The sequence below is a fragment of the Hippoglossus hippoglossus genome, chromosome 9 (assembly GCF_009819705.1).
Source record: "Hippoglossus hippoglossus isolate fHipHip1 chromosome 9, fHipHip1.pri, whole genome shotgun sequence".
In the NCBI taxonomy this organism is placed as follows: Eukaryota; Metazoa; Chordata; class Actinopteri; order Pleuronectiformes; family Pleuronectidae; genus Hippoglossus; species Hippoglossus hippoglossus.
This window is the reverse complement of record NC_047159.1, coordinates 11993106-12018898: the sequence shown is the minus strand read 5'-3', so window position 1 is coordinate 12018898 and position 25793 is coordinate 11993106. Positions and strand designations below refer to the sequence as shown.

The window sequence follows — 25793 nt, the reverse complement described above, 5'->3', positions numbered from 1 at the left end:
GAGTATAGGGAAGCTTCAGTTTACATTATTGAAAAGCTGTTAGCAACTAAAACAGAAAAGGCCGTGGTGTTATTCCCCCGTCCTCGTGTCCCCTGATCGTGCATCGAGCCAAAAGTGAACTTGTCTTGTGTCTTCTTTCTCTATCGATTTCCTTTCTTCATGTTCTGCAGACAATGCGACCGTTTTCAAACACTCACATAAAAACACACTTGCTCCCCTGAGAGGCCTAAAGCATCTTTAAAAGTGGAGCACTGTCCACTGCCTTACACCACGTTTTCATTCGTGCTAAACAACCTATGTTGCATGCTGCTCCTGAAAAACTACATCTGGGAAACTCTCTCTGATGCTGGAGAGTATTTAGCACAAAAGTGTGGTAATCAAACATATATTTAAGGTTTTGAATCCCTGATGGCTACATGACAGATACATAGATCAATTGTGACTCTATGGATTTACCTGTTCTCTGTCCGCTTTGAGGGAGACAATTACTGAAATATATACTATACTGTACATGTGAATGAACATTATTCTTTATATGTGTTTGCCTTTCGGACGTTGGATAAAAATGTGGTTATTTCACAAAATACTGTGTCACAAGCCCCACTGTTGCATTTCATTTGATTCCTTCCAAAGCCATTTTGGTTCGTTTACAGTTCACACAGACTCTAGTACCTTTCTGTTTCTTCCCTGGCCTCCGGCTGTCTGTCCTTGCTGGTCTGGATTAATGTCTGTCTCCACCAAACACCACTCTCCTCCATCAGGAACTCTCTCTCTGTCACTCTCCTTCTCTTCCTCACTCTTTCTTTCCCCACCTTCCCATCTGCACATTCAGGTTAATCACATTTCCTGTTTATCGGCAACCTTCTCTCTTCATCGCCGTCTGCGTGTCTCAGTCTTTCCCTCGCCATGTCTCCGTTTCTCCCCGTCACACTGACTCCCACAACAACTTCCTCCCTGTTTGTCTTGCTGTGTAAGTGGATCCATGTTTCACTCTCTGCTGTCTGCCACGTCATTTCTGCCCCTCTGTCCTGGAAATGGATAAGACAAGAAGAAGAAGCATGCGGCCGCACACACCTGCACAACCAGGCCGTGTGCATTTGATATCTTACTGGAAATGTCAGGAATGGGCGGGGAATTACAACAGGTGTCAGTCCACAGATGCCACAATCAATAGCTAAAACAAAAAATAAATAAATGAAAAATGTAATGAACATGTGCAAACATTCACAAATACACCCCTGTAGGAGTGAGGCACATTCACAAAGCTGAGATACATTCATTAACTCCCACAAATATGGATGAGATATTATTATTAGATGCCTTGGAATAAAAAAGATCATACTGGTGCTTGATAGTTTACATTTGGTCGACTTCAAAATGTCATTTTATTTTTATTTTAGCTCAGGGATCCATGTTTTTCTAATGTGGTGGGATCTACAAACTACACCTCTGCAAACCTTGAAGCATCTTTAATCGGATACTTAATAATTCAGGGTGTGTGTGTGTTTCTGTGGTCAGTTGAGGGAAGACGATTATAATTCAAATCATGGTACAGAGTTAAAAATAGAGAGAGGTCAGAGAGAATACAATGCAAATTGGTAGCATAAGTAATTGTGTATCTGTGGGTGTGTGATTGTGTGATTGTGTGTGTGTACAAGGATGAATGTCTTTGTATGTGGGTAGATTTTATCAGTAAAGCATTAGGATGCTTGTCACTCTGCATTGAGGGACCATCTCCGATTACTATTAATGAAGAATTATGTCCCTGTAATCTCTGCCTGCCTGCCTGTCTTTCTCTCTCTCTCTCTCTCTCTCTCTCTCTCTCTCTCTCTCTCTCTCTCTCTCTCTCTCTCTCTCTCTCTCTCGCTCGCTCTCACACACACACACACACACTCTCCCCGGCTTTTCATTAGTTGTTAATTAAATTTCAGCAGGGATGATTTGGCAGGAATACCCGCTGGCTTTAAGGGTAAACAGCCTGTGATGGAGAGCAAGAGAGTGACATGTGACAGATGTGTGTGTGTGTGTGTGTGTGTGTGTGTGTGTGTGTGTGTGTGTGTGTGTGTGTGTGTGTGTGTGAAACTCTGCGTGTGTATGTGTGTTGGTGTGGTGGAGGTGGGCTGAGAGGTGGTGGTGGTGGTGTGTGTGTGTGTGTGTGGTGGTGGTGGGGGGGGGGGGGTGATAATGAGAGATTTTCAAATTAGAATGGATGGCCTCTTGCAGGGAACAACAGGATTTCAGGCGACCAAACGTAAAATAAATAAATCAAATAAGAGCTGCATGCTGTGAAGAAAAGAAAAAACAACACAGAACTGGCCTTCCCGGGATCCCAGTGCCAATTAAATATTGGATATGTTGGACGTTTGGATGGAGCAGAGTTGTTTCCTTTGTTGGTTTTCTGCCCCGTAGGTGAGTTGTGTCAAACTGTTAAAAAAAAAAAAAAGAGCTTTAGCAAGATGGCTGTTATGGAGTCTCTCGGAGCACATTCACTTTATTGACTTTAGTAAAGCAAATCCCAATGTGCTATTTACTGCTTCTTAATGACAGCGAAAACATTATTATGACAATCAGCCGCACTTTCCAATTACCTAAAAGGAAATAAGGGCCAACATCCTGGCAGAAACACACAAACTAAAGTCAATTCATTGTTGTTATAACATTTCCAATAATTTCATATCAAAAGCTTTTTAGCTCTTTGATTATAAAAGAAAAAGCATGTGTGTCTGTTAATTAGATAATTTTTTTTGCAGAAGATTAATGTTTATTCTAAGTGAGAACTCATTAAAGCCGCAACAGTGTTTAGTTGGGAGTGTCAGTAGAAATAGAGCTAAATGCTAATAGTAGAAGGAAACTGCCACTGAAATGAACATACTGAAAACAGTACCTGAATACTGCAAGCCCATGGATTATAATACATTACTGATTAGCCACCACCATGTTCCTTCCCCCTGGCTAACTGTAACCTTTCCGTGATGAGCACAGAAGGGAGTCTCGGAAACACTTGTCAATTCATCCCCACTGACATCATGCAATCCCCATGTAACATGTCTGTGGAGTGTGTGTGTGTGTGTGTGTGTGTGTGTGTGTGTGTGTGTGTGTGTGTGTGTGTGTGTGTGTGTGTGTGTGTGTGTGTGTGTGTGTGTGTGTGAGCAAATATAGAGCAGTGTACATGTGAGATACACTTTTGCATGTGCGAGTGCGTTTTCAGTCCCCATGCTTTACATTGCATATTCAAGTGGGTTACTGAGTTTACATGCAACGTGTCAAGATGGCACTGCTAGCAAACATCAGTCGTGACAAGTCAAGAGAGAGAGAGAGAGAGAGAGAGAGAGAGAGAGAGAGAGAGAGAGAGAGAGAGAGAGCGAGAGAGAGAGCAGAGTAAAACATGTAGAATCCACACAGTCGTCTCAGTTCACATCTGACCCAGAAATTAAGAGTTTTTATTTTGTTTCCCCTGATGGTTTGATTCAAAGCTTCAATTTTATATATTAATGAACATGGACCAATTCATTACTTTGTTTAAAGTGAGGTGACAGAACCGTAGATAAAAATGGACGACATGACGGCTCCCCAGAAGTGAAGCCAAATCGTCTCCACTGCCCCCTGGTGGCTGGCTACAGTATGAGTCATAAACCCTGTCTCTTCCATGGTCCATATTGTTGTTTGTATTCTATTCTAAATAAACTACATTTTTACAACGTATTTAAAAATAAACACTAATGAGATTAACCTGTGACAACTTTGATTGTGTGGATGAAGTTATTGACAACAAAAGAATCAGTTTGAAGCACGGCATAGGGCGATGCAGTTATAATACATAGAGAAAAATGTAATCTGTCGTGATAATGTACAGATTTAATCATTTAACATGAACTATTAAACCTGTCCAAGTTGAAATGTCTTTAGGATAAAGTTTATGCATTTCCTTCACAATCTGCACACACTTTCCCTCTGTCTGTTTCTTGCCGTCTCTCCTCCCCTGCTTTCTCTCTTTCCTCCTCCCTCTCTGTGCAGGATCCACGACCAGTCCTTGATCCAGGTCATGCCCCTGTGTACTGCAATGTATCACTGCAGACACTGAAACCTTATCAGCAGCCTGGTCCGCCCTCGTCTCGCCTTACTCCTGCTCGCTATAATCTCACTACAAGTTCCCCACATCAGTCCCATAGTGCAGCCATGCATTTCATACTATCGAGGATTTAAATTATTTAGCTTCTTCTTCATGTTCCCTCGTTGTACACTTGTGCATTCAACAACTATGTCTTTCCTCCATTCAGTGACTCCCCCTCTCTTCCTCTACCTTTTTATCCCCTCAGCTGATCTCCTGACAGTTCCTCCCGACTTGACAAATGCGGCCGCCATGTATCGTGGTCCCGTCTACGCCCTCCACGATGTTTCAGATAAAATCCCGATGACCAACTCCCCGCTCTTGGACCCGCTTCCCAACTTGAAAATCAAAGTCTACAACTCGTCTGGCCTGGTCACACCGCAGGACGACCTCGGAGGAGACTTCACGTCCAAACTGTCTCCCAAGGTATTTGCGGCTATTGTAACTAACCCATCACCGATGCCAGTACATTTCTCTTCTGTAAAGTATTCCGTATGAGCAAGGAATTATTTATACAAAGTTTCCACTACAGGATCAAAATAAGAAGTAGTACAACTGTAGTTATGTATTACCCGTCACATAAATACAAACCCAAACACCATTAGTAAACATGCAGCTCAGTGCCCCAGTTTCCTCCCGCTCTGTCAGCTGAAGGGATATGCATACCGGAGTCAGTTGTCACAAATACAGATGAAACTGCTCTGTATCATCCCAGCACCTGTCCTGAGGCAGTACCACAGCTGAACTCACTCCATTTGAGCTCCGTGGATCAGTGGCACCTTTGATGATTTTATCTATTATTACTTTTAACTGCATTCCCTGTTGAACCGCTGCGGAATCGAATGACTGACCTTGCGTCACCAATTGAGGGTTTGTTTTTGCAGTTATTTTGTCGGAGAAATGTACTGAATGTTAAGACCTTATTTTACATCTCACATTGGACATTTTGACGGAAGAAATGCAAAGTAGGAAATATTTTACCACCTACCCTAAGGTGCTTTCATAGGTCTATTGTAAATCCACCCTCCTCTCACCGACTGCCAGCTCAGCCCGATGGCAGCGCTCCCAGGCAGATGCACATCTTCCCCCCGTAGCATTTGAGTTAATGGTTAGCGAGAAAACATGGCATTTTGATGAATGCGGTGGAATTCAAGTAGAAAAGGGAGCTTTTAATATTCTCCTTTCAATGCTTGCTCTCGTCAGCCTGGTGAAAATAAAACTAGAATGACCTGTTCAACCGGAGGTCGGTCCTTCACACTGAAACTTCTCTGGACCTCCTTGAACTTTTGGATAGTTTAGAATACATCTTGACTGTGCTTCACATCAGCTCTGTCAGAGGAAGTCCATCCTTCTAACCGTACCACATCGATTTTCTGCACACTATATATATACAATAATGCATAGATTATTTTTGAATAGGTGCAGCTTTCTGCATGAGGGTACACACTATAGTGTACAGTAATTATAATCAATGCTTGCACACATTAAAGGCATTAGACTAAAATAAAAACTCAGCAGTCTGAAGTAACATCCAACATTCATAACCAAAGCGCCACAAAATAAACAGAGAGCATTCTCACAAGGCTCTGACAGGAAAACGACTTTCTCTCAATCGGAATACAACTTTAACATTTGATTAGAATTCAAGGTTTTTTTGTTATTGTTTGCCGCAAGCATCATTCATCCATTAAATTAATCTTATGAGGTACAAAGAGCTACGATTTAATTGAGGTTAACAAACAGATTTTTGTGGTGAATGCCAATCTGTTCCTTTATAACACTCTCGCTCAAGCGAGGCCAAGTCATTGATTCTTCAGTGAGTTTTTAATTAGGACTTCCCGTTGATCTAGTCTCTGCTGATTAGCAACATTTGTTAGTTTCAGCATGTATCATTTCTAATTTTCTTTTTTTTCTTATTGTCACTCCCACTGTTGTGTTTTCCTTCACAGGTCACTCAGTCTCTGTTGGACCACAGTGACACCATGAACCTCCGCAACCAGACCTTAGCCCGAACACGAGACCCCTCCTGCACGGCTCACGGGTCCTTCAACAACCAGGGGGGACACCTCATCGTGCCCAACTCTGGTAAACTCAGGCTTTTACAAACATTCAGTAAAACAAACATGAAACTGGGTAATGTTGATTGATAATGTAGTGACTAGGGTGATCGCTCCAATGAACTTCTTCAATATTGGGTTTAAGAACCAGGAACATTTTGTAGTATTTGTTTCTTAATAGTAACAAATAACAAATAATATAACAAAATTGCATTAACTGTTAAAAAACGATTCAGAAAGTATTGAGACTCCTTCATTGGCAAAAATAATGTGAATTCATATTTCCCTTCTATACTCAATGCCCCATAATTGTACAGCAATCATAATTTTCGATTTGTTTTAATAATTTATTTGAATATTACATAGACATAAATATTCCGACCATTTACTGAGTACTTATATTTGAAGCACATTTGGCGATTGCAGCCTGGAGTCTTCTTGGGTATGATGCATGGAGCTTTTCCCACCTGGATCTGGGGATTTTCTGCCGCTCCTCTGTGCAGATCCTCTCAAGCTCTGTCAGGATGGATGGTGGCTGTCGGTAGACCTTTTCAGATCTCTCCAGAGATGTTCAGAACTCTGGCCTGACCACTCTGTGACATCCACAGAGATGCCACTCCTGTGTTATCTTAGCTTTGTGCTTCGGCTCATTGTCCTGTTTGATGTTGAACCATCAGCCCAGTCTGAGATCCAGACTGGTTTTGATTAAGGCTATCGCTCTACTTTGCTCTGTTCAGCTTCAGTCCTCAATTCTGGCCAGTCTCCCTGTCCCTGCTGCTGAAAAACACCCCCACAGGATGATGCTGCCACCAGCATGCGTCACCGCTGGGAGGGTATTAGGCAGATGATGAGTGGTGCCTGGTTTCCTCCAGACATGACGCTTAGAATTGAGGCCAAACAGTTCAATCTTTGTTTTCAGGCCAGAGAATCTTGTTTCTCACAGTCTGAGAGTCAATTAGGTGCTTTTCGGCAAACTGTATTTCACTGAGGAGAGGTTTGTGTCTGGCAATTCTGTCATGAAGCTAGAAATTGATGGAATGTTGCAGTGATGGTTTTCCTCCAGGAAGGTTCTCCCATCTCCACACAGGATCCCTGGAGCTCCCTCACAGTGACCAACAGGTTCTTGGTCACCTCTTTTGCCAAAGCCCCTCTCCTTTGTTTGCTGTTTGGCTGGGTGACCACCTCCAGGAAGAGTCCTGCTTGCTGCAAACTTCTTCCATTTAAGAATTATAGGGGTCAATGTGCAAACCTTTCTGTAGCCTGCCCCAGATCTCGACACAACCCTGTCTCTGAGCTCAGCAGGATGTTTCTTCGAATCCCTGGCTTGGCTGTCAGCTGTGAGACTTTGACAGAAATGTGCCTTTCCAAATCCATTCCCTCAATCGTAGTAGGATCATAATCAATCAGATGTAAAGCATCTAAAAATGATTGAGAGAAATGGGTCCAAGCTAAATTTGTCATGGCAAAGGGTCTGAATATTTGATTACATTTACTACACGTGCTGGAAGCAGTGGACCAATCACTGTACAGTGGGTCAACCGGCCAATCAGAGCAGTGTGGGCTTTACTGGTATGGGGGCCTTAAAGAGACAGGAGCCAAAACCAAGCGTTTCAGACAGGGACTGACAAGAGGAGCTGCAGCAGTGGACAGTATGAGGAAAGTTATGTGTTTTCTGTACATTAGAGCAAAACTTATGAACGTGAATATGAGCATTATATGTCTCCTTTAAATACATTTGCAAAAAAAGAAATAGCGAGAAAGCTAGAGCAGAACAAAGTGTGAATAAAGTCACCTTTTAAATGTGGTGTAAATCAAACCTAATACTTCCTAATGAGAAGTATTACAGATTCAAACATGATAAAATCCATTTTCAAAAACTGAACACATAAAATAAGAGCATCTGGCTACGACCGAACGGTTAAAATATTACACATAAAAGCTTTGTGATGTTCTCTTGCTTCCTAGATTTAAAGGAAAGAAAAACTTTCAGTAGATTTATGTTTTGGATTTAAAAGCAGCAGGCAAAAAGAATGAATAATAGTGAGTTCTGCTGTGATCTGTGGCTGCAACATAACCTTCTGATAGGAAGCGGCTCCAAGAAGCTATAAAACATCGCAGCGCAATTCACTCCATGATATATTTAAGAGAAAGTTTTACACGGTTTGCCTTTAACAATGATCACTCAATAATTAATCATCATGATAAAGTGATAATAGGTTTCGCCTTCAATAATTCATTTGTGTATGCTGAAATTAATAAATCCAGTGATGAAAAACTCATTATTTCTGCCTCCATCCTTCCTGCTTCCCCTGTCGTCCCTGCAGGTGTGAGTTTGTTGGTTCCAGCGGGGGCCGTTCCTCATGGTCGGGTGTACGAGATGTATGTGACTGTGCACAGGAAGGACAGCTTGAGGTAAGTTTTGTCTCTATTCCCCTCAGTTTTCTTCTCTGTGACTTTGTTTTCCTCTCTTTCGTTCCCTGTTGTCCCCCTTTTTTTTTATCCTTCATCTCCGCATCTCCCTCTGCGGGTTTCTGTTTCTTCGTTTCCCTTTATCTTCTTCTAAGACCTGTTTGTATAGTTTCCTGGGGAGGCTTTCACAGTGTGACACGGGCTCCGGATGCACAGAAAGGGAGGAATAATTATTATTCATTCAGTACAGTTTATCCAAGCACACCTTCCTTTGGTGATTCACAGAGCAGAGGTCAGTTAATGCCATCGAATTAAAAGAGATTAAAAGGGAATATTCTGCACATTGATTATTACCTACTTAACATTATAGTCTGGACAATAATCCACATCATTTACAAAGTGAATGCCATTTTTTTAATCAGTGTTATTATCCAGCTCCAAATGATGCTGAAGTCAGTGAGACTAGAGGCAGATTTGTTTGCACTTAATATTATAGATCCAAGAAGGAAACAGGCAGCGTTTGAAAGCATGTGTCAAGAGATCACTGTTTCCACAGTCACTAACAGATTGGTGGCTATTTTTGGGTGAGGGTACAATAATCCTTTTCTGTCTAAGCATGTGCATGATTAAGACAAAGCTTTGTGTTGGACATGACAGGCAGAAGGTTTCTATTTTGTTGTTTCATTATGTTGTTTAATAATTAGAGGCAACTACAGTATATGGCAAAAACCCGGTTTATGTTTAAAGCACATGCAAATGACCACATGTGTCTGCATCACCAAACAAATTTCAAAGGACATTTAAATATTTAGAGTCATTTGAGAGAGAAAAAGAGAAGATTTATTTTGGCAGAAGTATCTGCATTGATATCCACTGTCCCATCAAAGTCATTAGTTAGTTTTGGAGACATGTATCTGTCTTAAGTCTATTTCCCCAAAAGAACTCAGCTAAATATTTATCAGCAACAGCACAGTCTGAATTTAATATCTGTCTGTAGAACCGAACATTTTCTCACGTGCAAATTTTGCTTTTATTTGCCCCTTTTTTAATATCTGAGTTTGCCACACAGTTCTGTAGAATAGAAGTAAATCAATCTTGTTAGTTTCTCACTTGATAATCCATCCATTCTGACATCAGCAGTTTTCACAGTGGCCACTTCTCGAGAGGAGAATAGTTCCTGTGAATACTGTCTGCAGCAAGGTCTGTGCATCACCCAGTGCCACAAGGACACTATTTCTCAAGCTACACATTGCCTGTGACTCTTTGAAATATACGTTTGTTAATGCTGTCAGCCCTACAAGCCAAATTCCATTTACTGGCACTGTATTGATTGGTGGTAGCGGCAATGCTCTTAAACAGCAGTTTAAAAATCTGAGAAGATAAAACCACAAGTATCTGCATGGAGGGTTTGCTTTTGCATGCTTTGAAAAGCAATAAAGAGAGATGAGCTTTAGGACAGCTTTATTCATGTATTTGACCCAATGCATCCATTGTAGCGTCTCCTCGATCAACATCAGTCGATAAGAATTACCTCCCCTGCCGTGTGCTATAGTATTTCTAGAAAGTCAAACCTCTTCACTGTCCTCTGTCTCCCTCTCCAGTCAATAGCTGGATCGCAAAAAAAAATCACATTGACTTACCTCAGCAACACTGCGCAGGGAACAATCATGTGGTTTAGCTCATTAAGCTCTAACCCTCAGGTGTCAGTTCCCCCGCATGCTCAACTTAAAAAAGATCTATTAGCTCTATTTATGTGATAAAAGATACATAACATTTACAAATCAATAACGCTGTAATTCATTAAGAGGCATCCTCAGCGTTAGCATAGTCAGAGGGGGTGCCGGTACGGTTTGAGTCATACTGTTTTCATCTGTTAGCTTCTCATGTGAACCCTTCATGAGTCAATAATGAGCTCCAGCGGTTGAATCGATAATACTGCGGAGGATTAGCGCCCCCCCTGACACAAGGTGGGCTGAAAAAAAAAGTGACACAGTTAAAATTTAGAACCATGTCCTCCTCGATCTATATGGACTCAGTCGGTGTATATCTTCTGCAACGTGAGGGAAGAAAATGAATGGACGATGGATTACATCCGAGAACACACATAATCATTTCCTCATGTATTGTCTCGTTTATTTTTCGTTTGAAGATGCAGTTTTACACTTCAATTTGTTGGCAAATAAACGTGCAGGGATAATCTCCCGTTTATTCACAGTAGAAGAGCTTGAAGTAGTCTGTGGTTTTAACAACAGGTTCCTGTATGTCTGTGGTAAAACACAGGTGAATCTGTGCCCAGTGTTCATTTATTTTCTGCCCATGAGCTGTGAACTACTGACTCCAGCTGAGCCCCTGCTGACTACACTAATAATCCTCCAACTGCATTTATGCCGCTCCGCTCTGATCTGGGCAGGTCTTTCTCTCTGTAGTGTTTCTACCCACCTGTCTTTTTTATTATGAGCAGCCAAGCCTTTCCATATATAAACATTATGACAAAATAGCCATTGCTATGGGAAATCAATACAGCTTTCTAAAGTTGATCCTCACACTAATTAGTATAGCTAGCAGTGCAGCCCTCCTGCCGCTCTGCTCTAAAGAAGCATTTTACCTTGGTGTTATCTGTCGTTTACAGACCTCCGGTAGAAGACATCCAGACGGTGCTGAGCCCAGTGGTGAGTTGTGGGCCACCAGGGGCCCTGCTGACCAGACCGGTGATCCTCACCATACACCACTGTGCCGACGATGTCCATGAAGACTGGCTCATACAGCTAAAGAACCAACTGGCCATGGGAGAATGGGAGGTGAGTGTTCCCCACTGCATCTTTTATTTATGTGTTTTGTGTATTGAGCTCTGTTTTTAGTGAGCGATAATGTGCAAATGAGTACATTAAGATAAAGTCAAATGAGTTAATAACGGGATTCCTCAGGGTTCTGTGCTCGACCCAATTTTATTTACCTCATTTATGCTTCCAAAGGGAACATTATCAGGAAACCTTATGAGGAAAATACCCAGTTATACTTTTCTATGTAACCAGAAAAAGTAATCAACTAACTAAACTCCAAGCATATTTTAAGGACATAAAAACCTGCATGACCTGCACTTTTCTCTCGTCAAACTCTGAAAAAACAGAATTTGTAGTACTTGGCCCTGAACACTCCGGAGATGCATTATTTATTGATGTAGCTACTCTGGATGGCGTCACCATCGGTAGGTTTTCCTCACTCTTGCTGAGGGTTAAGTGCAGAGGACGTTGCACCTTGTTAAGCCCTGTGAGACAAATTGTTATTTGTGAATAAGGGCTATACAAATACAATTTGATTGATTGATGAGCTTTTGAATTCCACTGCTTTAACCTTTAGAGAGAGGAGCAGTTACATTGCCAAAACTAGATGGAAGATGTACCTCAAGGCTAATGCCACATTCTGCCATTTTGAAGAAATTGTGAAAAAAGGACCTTGATAAGCGCCTTTGTCTGGATCTGCATCAAAATGTAATGGGTTCTTTCTTCGCCTATGTTCCATCCTTCAACCAAGTTGTGTTAATTTGTGAGCAGTTTTTGTGTTGTCCTGCTGACAAACCAAACAAACCAAACCAACACACAACAAACAATCAGACAGGGGTATCTGTGTACATGTAATGTCTGCACACAGACTACACCGAATTATTTATATACACTCATCAGCCACAGCATTAAAACCAGTTACCGGTGATGTTGTGGCTCATCAGTGTTCCCAGTATGACTCTCACAGCATGTATTCACATGTGTGCTCCCATACATTATCAACTTCCCCCTGGAGAACAGCCTGCATCAGACACACACACACGTGCAGTGAGGAAAGGAAGGGAGGGAGAGGAGAGGAGAAGAAATTTGGTAAACATAAAGTGCCTACAGCCTGGCAGACAAATAGGCGGTTGAAAACTCCTATCAGAAGCAATTTGTTATGCTCCTGCCATCGTCTCCTTCTCTCGTCTTTCTTCTTATGTTTCCATCCCTTCTTTTTTTTCTACACGTCTCCCTCTCTTCCTCCTCCCATGTCTCACAGCATGAAGTCTCTACCTCAGCAATCTGTTATTGTGTGTGTGTGACTGCGTATGTGTGTGTGTATGTCAGTCAGTCTGTGTGTGTGTGTGTGTGTATCCTTGTGTGTGGGTGATAAGGCTGTCTTGCAGCATCACTGTGTCTACAAGGCCCCCGTATGCTGTCCTCCGTTGCTTATCACAGCTCAACACAATGTCTCTGCACAATTAGCCATGCATAAGATTCTGTGTGCCTGTGTGTGTGTGTTCGTGCGTGTGTGCGTGCATGTGTGTGAGGGAGAGAGAGAGACACATGCACAGAAGAGGTTGGGAGCAGACTGAGCAAAGACGAGAGAAATGAAAAGTGGAATTCCATCAGGAAGTCGATTTGTTTTTCTCTTATTGCAGTGGAACATCCATTTCCTATCAGAAAGTTTTTTTTCTCAAACAGGGAGAGCAAGGTAATTGAATTCCCCTCACATCAGGGGGGAGCAGCCACGGTTGTGATTACCAGTAATAACAGATTCATAGCATATTGCTTTCCTACCCCTTTGTATCGATTCAGCTCATCTGTAGGAACACAACTCTGCATGAACTGCGATTCAAAACTCAATACTTGTATCACACTTGCGGGTAGAATGCACAACGTCCGAGCTGAAGGGTGTTTGCATCCACATACACGCGCACACAATTACTCACAATCACGCGCGCAAACATAGATATGCGCACAATAAATTCCAGATTCAGTGCTCATATAAAGAGAGCGAGCTGAGCCGGTGCATCCTCCCTCAACACAAAGAGCCATATGGATTTATCATAATTCAGGCTGTGACAGGGAGAGGTGGGAATCGTATGAGCAGCAGCCAGATAATCACAGTGGGATTGGACACACTTCACAGACAACAACTTAGAACAAGTGCCACCGTTCTCCTAATGGACATTTTGATCTACTTTTAGGAGTCAGATGTAGGAACCAGACATGTTTTTACAATTCTATTCACTGTCTCATTGCGAGTTTATTCACAATCTGCTGAATCAAACATCCTCAACATTCTAGGAATAATAACCAGACTGATATGAAAAGTTACACAATGTTTATTGTCCAAATAGCACAACTCTTCACACATCGCTGCAGCCATTGCATAAAAGAAATACCTGTGTATAGCAACACAGGGCTGCATGAGGTATATAGAGAAGGACTTTGCTTACACAGGGGTTGTTTGCATTAGTGGAAATGGCTCCAAATGCAGGTCCAGTTGTGTTATGTTAACAGACAGGAAGTGGATTAACGCCTGTAAATTCTAACACAAAGCCGCCCATCAAATAATGCAAGTTTTAACAATAGTGGTCTGAACAAACAAATAGAAGCTAGTGTCAAATAAAGTGAGGGGGAAAAACAAGATTACTTGGACTGTGGCCTCACTTTGTCAATTCAGAATAATCTACTTTCCACAGGAACATTTACACTGATCAGCTACAACATTAAAACCAGTCAATGTTTAAAGTTGTTTTAATGCTGATCTGTGTGTTTTGGACTTAGTGAAGCCACCAAGTGACACTAAAAGTTTTAAATCACTCAGATCAGAATGAACTCTTTAAAACAGGCTACAGATAAACACCACTCTGTCCAAATAATAAAACCTGTCACCGGTTTTAAAGTTATGGCTGATTGGGGATTACAGTATGTTGTTTAAATAATAATACTGTTGTCATACACTTTGTTTACGTTTCAAAATAAAAGCCTTTTCAGTAAATGGGAGGAATTATGTTCCTGAGATCCTGGAGAGGTTTTTTATTATCAAACAGATCGAGGAAATGTTGAGTTTTCTTTGACACCAGCAAATAGGCAACCTACTAATATTAGATAGTATATACTAATAATAATACAGACAAATAAAGACTGAAGAATGAAGGATCACCTGTTTTTAGTTGAGATAAGTAACGTGGTAAAAGAATAGTTACAAAACACCATCTCAGCAGAACACGGCTGGAAGTCTACAAATGTGTGTGACTCTTTGTTTGTGTGTGTGATTCCCACAGGATGTGGTCGTGGTGGGAGAGGAAAACTTCACCACCCCCTGCTACGTGCAGATGGACTTGGAGGCATGTCACATCTTAACAGAGACACTGGGGACATACTGCCTTGTGGGCCAGTCAATCGGCAAGGCGGCCGCCAAGAGGCTCAAACTGGCTCTTTTTGGACCCGTCTCGTGCACAACGATGGACTATCACATCAGGGTGTACTGTCTGGACGACACACAGGATGCACTCAAGGTAAAGTATTGAAACTGAGTGACTTATGAGAATGAATTGGTTTAATAGCTTCTCTGCAGTATGTATCTAAAGTACGGTAGGAGGTGTGTGGTATTTTAGGTTGAGTACTTTTGAGATCTTGTTCTCTCATGGTACACCCATTGCTAAAACTCTGTTTTGCTAATTTCCATTTGAAATAAAACTGGAAAGCTTGAATAGAAATCTGTGTAGAGTTGGATCTAGTCTTCTGGAAATGATCTGAGAAGCAGTAAACAACACAGGATCAAGCAATGTCACGACGGCGATGCTTCAGAATTTAAACTAATTCAAAGCTCTGGAGGGACCATCTGATACCGGAGAGATTAACTCTGGTAATTTATGCACGTCATGATAAGTCAAGTGTCGGCGTGGCACGCATCCACTCGCAGAAACATCAACACGCAGCCAACTTTTAACATTTCAAACAAGCGATTGTGGCTTGAAAACCAAGTTGAGAGGTGGACTTTTTAATGATGGAGACTTTGTGTTGTGTAATTGATCGGCTGACGATTCAAAGGGGAAGTCTCTGGCTGTATATCTACAGTAGAGCTGCCGCTGCGTAGGAAGATGATGGGAAGCAGGAATTGATTATTTTGAAAAGGTTGTAGGAGGCATCAGAAGCCGCACTGATGACTTATTCATCTTTCAGAAAACAAGTGTGTCTGTGTGTTGATTTTCTTTTAACTGTATGCACTTCGTGAGCCTATAAATATGTTGATATAATCACCATGCATGCTGCTGTACCCATAGAGCACCGATACTTTCTTTGTCTTGGTTTGGAGGCTGAGTTAAAGTCAAAAGCCAAGTTAAAAAGAATGAGCCAAAATCCCAACAGTCGCTCTGTGTGGTTAATGTATTACTGAAACAACAGCACAACAACAAAGTAAAATAAAGTGCTTCCTTTAATTCACATAATGGGCAGAGATATCAAATGGACACCATCGGTTTTACATTCACTGGTTTTTACTCATGGTGAAAACTAAAGCCCAGTCCACACTATTGTGTATATTTTTTGCAAACCTAACGTTTTCTTTACAAACGCCTTCTAATGTGCAGATTTTTGAAAACTCACCTGGCAGCTTACTTCCCACATGCCAACTGTTGCTTTGTATAATGAGCATGAACCAGAAACAACAACAAGAATGGCGGCTTTACACCTGTTTATCTACGATTGTTTTGCACTGCTAGGTTTAATAACAAGTTAGCAGCTACATTTATCATCACTGCACCTTTACAGGGATCTGCCTCGCCTATAAGTACTTGGACTACAGCGTTCTTCTCTGGTATTTGATGGATCATTGATGTAGACTTTATCGCCACCTACTGGCCCGGCATGCTTATTTGAACGTTTGTAGTTTTTTTTGTGGTCTCGTCTGGATGTAGGTATTTGGGAAAAAGATCAGGGGGACAGAGATTTATAAAAAATTTTAAATGGAGGGGGAAATATTATAAAATATCTGCAGTGGTATAGACAAGGCATAAGATATTCGAGCAAAACTAAAACCTTTAATTAGTGCAGTTCTTCCTTCTAAGTGAGTTGGTAGTTGCAGGAATTTTTAAAACTATTATGCTTTAATGAGGAAAAGTATTTTAATTGTTGTCTTGACATCTTAGCAAAGGTAGAGGAGGTAATTTGTATTATTTTCATAATAAGATGCATTGAGGTCGTCTTCTAAAGTCAGTCGAAGTAATTTAATTTTACTGTCTCACATTAAAGTTATTGCTTCATTCCCCACTTTTCACGACAGCAGCACTTTGATCTCTCCTCAGCTTAGTGTGGTGAGCAGAGCTAAGCTTTGCTTAAATCCAGGGAATACACCTACTGAGATGTGTGATGATATCTCAATGAAAACCTTTGTGCTTCAAGTATTTCATGGTGCTGTGTACTTCAAAGCAACATTCAAGAATTCAAGAAGACGGCCCCGTCTGCAGTAATTACGAGATAAATGAAAGGCTCTCCACAGTCTCTAATGCTGAAGAACAAATGTTTCAGTGGGCAAGATTAAGGTGGAAGCAAACTTTTAGATTTGAAGGAGTTTTTCTTGTGTTTTTTTTTTTTTGTGTAGGAGGTTCTTCAGATGGAGACCCAGATGGGAGGGAAGCTCCTGGACGAGCCAAAGACTCTGAACTTTAAAGACAGCACACACAACCTGAGACTGTCCATCCACGACGTGCCACACACACACTGGAAGAGCAAGCTCCTCGCAAAGTATCAGGTGAGACGGACGCAGACATACACATACAGACGTTTGAGTGACAAGATAAGCACAGTGTAGCAAATGATCCTCTTATGTTATACGCTTTTTTAAAGTAGCCAAATAAGGTTACACTAAGTTTACTAAAAGTTGTGTGAATGTACATTTTCAGGACCACTAGTAGCATCTCAGTGTCCAGGTGTAGAGCTCTGAGTGCTGAGTCCCACTCACTGAATTCAAACACAACTGAATGGTGGATTTCCTGCTTCCTAAACCAGAGAGCTGCTGTTGTAACTCTGTCTTTATTTAACTAATATTTGAAGGTAACAAAAAGTGTTGCTTTAAGATTCCGTACAAATTCAAGAGTGCAGATGTTCATATATTTCACCTGAACCATAGACACACATGAAAGATATGTTGACGCTTTATATACTAAAACATGCATATTATTTGTGCGTTTTCCAGGAGATCCCGTTCTACCAGGTGTGGAGCAGCAGTCAGAGAACTCTTCACTGCACCTTCACCCTGGAGCGACTGAGCTCAGCCACCACGGAGATGAGCTGCAAACTGTGTGTACGGCAGGTGGAGGGAGAAGGGCAGATCTTTCAGCTCAGCAACACTTTGGAGGAGGTGAGATAGTAGAAATTAACCCGGGCACGACAGAAACAAGACGCTGTTCCTCTGGACGTTTTGCAACCGATTTTAAAAACGTGGGAGACCACAGACATAATGACAAATTTAACCAATTTTTAATCTTATAATGTTCAGAACGCACACACTGGACGATTTGGCCAGAACATCAGAGAACACTTTATAGGAAACAATTTCACAGTGGCAGTTTTATGGAGACTTCCAGAGACTCTCACTCTCTCTCTCCAGATCAAACAGGTTTGATATTTATGATTCGAGATCGGGGAGGCTCCGACTCAATCGGTAGCATTTAGATTATTTTGTAAACCCCTCACACTTCAGGATTATTTGGGCAGATGATCGGCAGAGAAGGACCTCCAGTCGGGAACGCCCCCCACGATTGTCGGACGGGGCAAATCGGGTCTAAAATCATCCCGATTATCCTCTAGTGTGCAGCCGCCTTAAGAGAACACTGCAGAAGACACTGTAATCTCACACTGGTCGAACGCAGGATGAAACACACGCTGAAAAGAAATGAGCACAGAGACAAAGGTTCCTTCTCCATTCCCTGAACTAACTTCTACTTTCCTGCAGTCAAGGTCCTGAAGTCACCAAGTTTATCTCTGCCAGACACTCAGGGTTCCTGCTGTGCTTCTGTGACTGTGTTCAATCATTCATTCGGGGGCTAGAGGTCACACAACACGCGAGGAATAACTCCTCTTTGATTCCGCCAGGCCATGTAACCGCAGGGTCGAGAGTGAATGTGTGCGTGTGTTTGTGTGTGTCTGTGTCCATGTGTGAACAGTTTTGGTCGAAGGTCAGACATTTCTTTTGGAATGTCACTGCTTTGAATTCTCCACTGGTGTTCACGGGTGATCACGTTGCACTTTAGAAAATGTCTTAACCCTTGGTTAACCAGGTGAGCTCACAAAGAGGGACCGATTATTTGAACATGGGTTGTGGAGCAGTGAGGGGAGGTTACACATGTTGTTTTTCTTCAGCACTTGTCACTGGGCAAAATAAGAATGAAAGTCAAGGTAACCTAGAAAAAAATGTATCTAGAGGAGTTGTCAGAGTTGTCCTGTAATTTCAAGGTTTCTCCTCTTAACCTAACTTTAACACCCTGATCGTAATGTGCAGAACATTTCAAGGTGATCAAGGTGCTCGTGTTTTTTTGCCACAAAGTCTAATGTAGTAGGCTGGACAAGTCAAAGACCCAGATGCAGTTGAAGAAGTTGTCGTGATTTGCTTCTGTGACTTTTCTCTGGAGCAAATAGTCAAATGCTTGATTCTGAGTTTCTTCTACGCTGCTGAAATAAGGATTTTTTTGGGGGGAAATCACGGTTTAACATTCAGCATCAAATATTTTGTAACGTAATCAGCTGACATCATACGTAACATAGGCTACGAAATAATCCCTATGGTCACATGTTTGGCAAGTGTTTTGGAGCTGATTAGCTAAAACAACACTGTAAATCGTTTTGTGTAGCCAGTAAAATAACATATTGTGCACCGCCAACCAGCCAGCAGAGTTGAACATGTTAAACAATTAAAGTAAAGAAGATTTAGAGCATTTATTATTTCTGCCGAGAAACAGATGTCCCTTTGCATCCGCCGTTCGCTCTTCCTGCAGCAGCAGCAGCAGCAGAGCTTTGGGCTGTAAATTGGGGCTAAGTAGATGCAGTAAATAGTAATCATTCACATCAGCGCTGGCAGTTGTTGTTTCCTTCTGCCAAGTCACATTCATTAGAGCGATGCCTCCTTTCAGCCCAGGAGTGGCAGATTAATGGGATGAAGGTTCCGAAAGGGACAGAGATCGACAGCGAGCGGAGAGACAGAGTGGTGCAGCGCAGGTCTTTGTGTTTGTTTCACTCTTGTATTAATTAGGGGAACCATCTGTAATTGGTCAAACACCAGAGACGCCACATAGACACCGGCAGACTATTTGTGAGAGGGAATAAGACAGAGCTGTAGCTGAATGATAAACATGATGAATTCAACTTTCTAATATTACATTTCATATATATAAGCTTTTAGATCCATCCCCGTCCTCTTGTGTGTCTCCTGCAGAGGTCAAAGATATCAGAGAATTCAACTTTGCAAAAACAACTGACCGTTTTCCCTCTGTCTTTTCCAGGACCTCCAGTGCATAGACACGTCCCTGATGGACCCTGCCAGTAATATCACAACCTTAGTGGGGCCTAATGCCTTCCGCATCCCTTTATCCATCAGACAGAAGCTGTGCGGCAGTCTGGATGCACCGCAGACCAGAGGCAACGACTGGAGGATGCTGGCCCACAAACTTAGACTTGACAGGTGAGACGCACACACACACACACACACACACACACACACACACACACACACACAAACATATATATATATATATATATATATATGCTTATGTCCCCATGAAGAAGTCAAAACTGTTTAAATAGATTTTGGTCCCCACAACATGAGCAAGACCACACGCACGCATACATTTTGTGAGTGTGTGTGTGTGTGTTTGTCAACTTATAACTTGGTGATGTTTACAAATGAATGTTTTATATTTCGTGTTGCTGTTACTGAGTTGGTCACAAAAGAATGAGACACAATCACACACACACACACACACACACACACACACACACACACACACACACACACACACACACACACACACACACACACACACACAGGTTGTCTTATCTGAAAAACTGAATCAATCTCTTGATAAATTCCAATGTGCCTTGAGTCCTGGGAGCTTATATCAGATTGCAAATATGTTGCTTTCTTGGTCCTGCTCTTATTATCTCGAATAAAAAAACAATATCGCCTCCAATGCACCCACATACTAAAGAGGCCATTTTCTATTTGCATCCGATTGGTTACATCCTTAGTATCACTATCTGCAGATGTGTGTGTCGATGAGTCAGACCGGAGCTTCATTTACCTGCAGCTCCCGAAGCAGAGGCAGACATGGAGAGGATAATTGGGCACAAGTGCACCTAATTGTCCCGACTGGCAGCCGGCTCACGATGCCGTCTGTTAATGTGGGCACCAAATATTCCCGATCAGCGAGTGAAAAATGGACGGCGAGCCAAATTGTTGTTTACGTCCACGTTTTTTCTGCTAAAAAGCTGCTCTCTTCAAACGCAGCATGATAAAATGCCCTAAAAGAGAAATGCCATCTTTAATGCTCTCTGCTCCTGTGACCGCCCCAGTGTGTCGGTTTGACTTTAAAGTGTGAGTCATGCTTTGTCGTCATCACTCGTCACACAACTTTCACAAATGTTGGACAGACACACACACACACACGGAAAGGTGGATCTGAGCTACTGCGTTCACATAACAGCAGGATGCCCCGTAATCACACACAGCAGACGGATGGAGTCTCAGACAGAAAGAGAGAAAGAAGCAAAGGAAGTAATGAAAATGGCTCCATCAGATGTTTTGGCTGAGAGAGAGAAACATGAGGGGGAAAAAAAGAAGTAAATTTGCACGAGGAAATACTGACAACTCACAAAGGAGCAGAGGAGCCTCACACATGCCTGTGGTTGTGTTTAAACAGCACCACAGTGTGCCAACAGCACAATCACAGGATTTACACAGGAACACAAAGTCCTTTTTTTTTTTCCTTCTTTATTCCGACGGGACTGAAATTTGATGGTTTTTCCACTTTAAAGCAGCGCTGAGATCTTTGCCACAGATGGCTCATCGTTAGACTTCTCTGCCACCATTGTGTACTTGACTCTCCACGGCTGTAATTCAAACCAATACTTTAAAACCAGTTCTCTCTGTGGAGCTCTTGGCTCATTTCTGAGCTCTACCCGAGGTTATTTGTTTAAAGCAGTTTGAAAGGAACTTGCATAATGGCAAGTTTTCAGGAAAAAAAAAGAAGTTGCCTGCCACATTTCATAAAGAGCTTAACTCATTACATTTTATATCTTGTGGGATTCAGGATATAATCAATTAAATTTGGATTCTGTCCATTTTGTTATATGACCTGTGGTTATGTTACTTTTCAGCTTTTTTGAAAAACAAACCTGTTCCATATTATTATGTGCTGCAGCCATCTCTTCCTTTCAATTTGACTTTCAGAAAACGTGTGTTTCTTTATCTTAATAAGTAAACATCTGTAATGTTTTTTTTCCGCCTCGGGGTAGTTTCAGTAAAGTAAATTAAGTAGTAGATTTGTTTCCCCTGTCCACGTAGTCCATTAGATCTTCTTCCCTCTTTTTTCTATCTAATCTTGAGATGTATTTGGAAATATAATGTTTGTCCTGTTTAAAAGACCGGTTGTTGCAGCCTGTAGCTTAAGTGTAATGTTACTTGTTTAATATTTTAAACATTTAAAGTTCCACGACTGAAACATTGTACATTTCTCAAGTTGCTGTCAGACCTGCACTGAATAGTCTCCTGACATTGTCCATAGTGTGTGTGAATGCAAATGTCCGAGTCCGAGCCTCTGGACTTTCTGCTGAGTTTCTCCTTCCAGCCCCCGAGTAAAAGATAACGTCTGAATGAGTTCATGTGAGAACACAGCAGGAGATCCTCTGGAGGATTCACTGCAAGGGGGCGGGCATGTTGACGACGTTTGGAACATGCAGAGAAACAACAAGATGACACAGGCGAAGATGTCAAGAGATTTTTTAGTGATAAAAAAAAAAAATTGTGTTGCCTTAAACAAGAACTGGAATCTTGGCAGCAGAATTCATTCGTTACGAGCAACCTCCACATGATGCACCACCCATCACCAGAGATTGTTCATATGTGAAAGGCAAACTCTGGAGAAACTCCGGACCCCATCCTCCGGACATTCTCCTTAATTCATGTCTGAAAACAGTTTAAGAAAGTTACTGACAAAGTGTAGGAAACATACTTTTATTTGTTGCATGTTATTACCTTATCAACCATATGTTTTGTCTCACATCCTCCTCTTGATTTTCTCCAGGTACCTGAACTACTTTGCCACCAAGTCCAGCCCGACAGGTGTGATCCTGGATCTGTGGGAGGCCCAGCACTTCCCCGACGGAGACCTAAACGAACTGGCCGCGGTGCTGGAGGAGATGGGTCGCCATGACAGCAGCCTTGCCTCCATGACAATGGACCATTGACAGAGCAAAGAGGTTTCCAAGACAGTGACAGAACGCTGAAGACGATTTACTTGTGGATTCTCTACGGTTGATGCTGCAGCAAAGGCAATGAGCGACTTTGACGTGAGCAAAAAGAAAAAAGTTGTTGCCACGGTGACTGAGCACCAGTTAAATACGACGGTAATCATGCCGACATGGTAACAGACAGGATGAAAGCGGGGCTGGAACTATGTGCAAATCTTTACATGTGTGTTTACATGTGTGACTTAAGGAGAGAGAACCCGACCTACCACACACACAGTCACACACACACACACACACACACAGTCTATCAGGAACAAACAATACACACACGCCTGAAAAAAAGACCTTGTCTTGTGTAACACCAGTTGTTCTCTTGCTGTTATTTTATACTGAACAAAGACGAGCAGAGAAAAGAAAAAAAAATCAACTGAGGCACTGACCTTGAAAAAAAAGCCCTCTATAGGAAAGGAACAGAATCATGAAGCGAGAGAAGAGAACTGATTACAGAAGATTGGGGGGAAAGGTAGATTGAGGTACGAGAGAGAGTGAGTTAGAGACTCTTCATTAGGACGAGGGAAGCTAAACTGATTACAAAAGGACAGGAAGACGTAAACAGAGAATGATGGGAGGGAGGGTCAGGTGATCATCGGAGAGAACGGAATGGAGAAGAGATAATGAGAGAGGAGATGAAGAAGCGATCCCACTCCTCTCCTGTTGAGCCTTGGCTGTACGTGTTCGCCAGTACAGTTTGTCGTCTTTATATCGTTTCCTAGGGAACGCTCGATGTATTCTGCTGTCCATATGTGTGGATCATTACCTGCAAACAGAATTCGCTACACGGTGACGTGACTTGTCAATCAAGGGGTCCTGACCAGAAACAAGCCGGAGACGACAGGCCGCTCAGTTTAGGGGACACGGCATCATGAGTGATGTTTCAATTATTTGTGGCGTTTTCCCAAAAAATAAAAATGTTAGCGTCCAGGTTAGTGACAGGCAGCCCAGCTTGTTGCCCTCTTGCCTTTTCACTTGTACATCTAACTTTCCTAAAAAAGGAAGCCAGTCCAAAGATGATTATACTCCTGATGGATGCCAGTTTGCCATTTTATATGTGTAGCTTTGTCACACAGTCATAAATTTGTCTGTTTTGAGGTATATTTAAGATCACACTTATAAATGCAGCTATTTATTATATTTATGAACATTATACTGCAGCACAGTATACAGTCCACAAATATTTTTAGTATTTTATTTTTATATTACATGTTTGTTTAAAAGGAGTCAACATTGACAACATTTTAGGAGTATATATTTCATTTTATTTTTTTGTTCAAGAAAACTAGTTTTCCTGAGCCAAAATAAATAAATCTCTGCACTTCTTCTACTTCACCACAAGAAGTTTTTCATAAACTGAAACAAGGATCTTCATGCTGCATCTCAAACTGAAATAGTGTTAACATGCAGTCTGCAGCGACACTGCTGATGATGTGGACGAGTTGTTTGCTAATGCAGGTCGGGGGATTCCTGCCATCGATACCACATTTGCTTATCTTTTACTCCCGGAGTCTTTCTGAGGAGCTGTTGGGGCTTGTTTCTGGTCGGGATCCAACTCAGAGGGAAAAAGGGAGAAGGAGCAAAAAGGGACGAACCAGACGTGTGTTTCTAAATACAGTAATATAGCATAGTATTGAGTGATAGGGATTTAAATCATTCATTACCGCTTAATGTACCCAATTATACTGATTTTATCATAATTTCATTTACTAAATATATATATATATAGTCTACGTATATATATATATATATATATTTCCAGTGTCCTATCATCACAGTCAGTCTGCCATCAGGCCACATGTGAGCAACACCATGACTTTGCTGGTCACTAGCACCACCCAGTGGCCTTTGAGGAAAAACAAGCATTTACTTTTTTTGTTTGACCGTCTGAAACGTGTAAATACATGATTATCATGTTCATCCTATCGACCTTGTATTACCATAGTATGTTTTTGTTTTTATGTGATCATTATTATGTTATTAACATTAATTATCCTTTTAGTCTTTTGAATGTGTTTTTTTTTATAGATGTGAACTGTGTGAGGGAAGAGATCTGTATCATATCAGTTAGTTGTCCATTTTCTCAAATGTTCTGTCAGCAACTAACATCCCAGGTCATTGTGTATTTGTTTCAAATCAGAACTTTAAAAAATCAAATAACGACAAAGGGGGTTGGGGGGGGGGTCTATGTACAATGGAGTGTAATATATTTGTACTTTGCAGAACAACGTTGTGAACCAAGGCTGCCACTGACCCCGGACAATAACTCCTGATGAAAAGGTGTCACTCCAGTAAAAATGAAAAACAGCCTTATCTCAGTGGCTTTCGATTCATTGTGTGATGCCCCTGGGGACACGAACTCTATTCACCGCGTTAAGGACGACGAGAACGATCGGTTCAAAGGAAATACGTGTAAAATGTTTTTGGGAAAAAAAAGGGAGTTTAGATATTCTACGGAGAGACGCCATATGAAACTGAACATCAGGTATGTAGAGGAGATACTGAGGAGGATCTTGTGGAGAAATCCAAGTAGGCAGAGGCTCCATTAACACTGGTGCAAAAGGTCAGATCTTTACCTGGTTCTGACACATTTCATCCATCCAACGCCGGAGGAGGAAACCCTGAGACATTGATTTTCTTTTTTTTTTATTCACATAGATTTTTCTTCCTTTGTTTAGTTGCTTAGAAATGTGCGTCGAGGTAAGAATCAGACTACTTGTACCAGGTCGAGTGTTTGGATTGCGGACAGCCTCATGAACCAAATCTGAAAACGGAGTGCAGTTAAGTGATGGAGTGGATGTTTTGTGTGTTTTTTCAAATGTAACTGCTGATGTCAGATGTTGAGGAGATCAAAGGGAAGAGTTGTGTGAGTTTTATGAGGATAAAAAGCCTAAAAAACATCAACCCATCAATTCAAGTTTGTTTTCGCAGTGA

The 25793-nt window shown here is 41.7% G+C and overlaps 1 protein-coding gene across 2 annotated transcripts in view; it reads left to right on the top strand.

Moving 5' to 3' along the window:
- LOC117767516 (netrin receptor UNC5C-like) overlaps positions 1-25793 on the top strand; it is a 197732-nt gene extending 171939 nt beyond the window's left edge. For both annotated transcript variants that reach the window (XM_034595243.1, XM_034595242.1), the window contains 9 exons: positions 4317-4534; positions 6058-6193; positions 8490-8577; positions 11204-11372; positions 14630-14863; positions 16948-17097; positions 17542-17706; positions 19844-20022; positions 22643-25793. In XM_034595243.1, the coding sequence (XP_034451134.1) occupies positions 4317-4534; positions 6058-6193; positions 8490-8577; positions 11204-11372; positions 14630-14863; positions 16948-17097; positions 17542-17706; positions 19844-20022; positions 22643-22805 (1502 nt within the window). In that variant the 3' untranslated portion in view covers positions 22806-25793. The remainder of the gene's footprint in view (positions 1-4316; positions 4535-6057; positions 6194-8489; positions 8578-11203; positions 11373-14629; positions 14864-16947; positions 17098-17541; positions 17707-19843; positions 20023-22642) is intronic.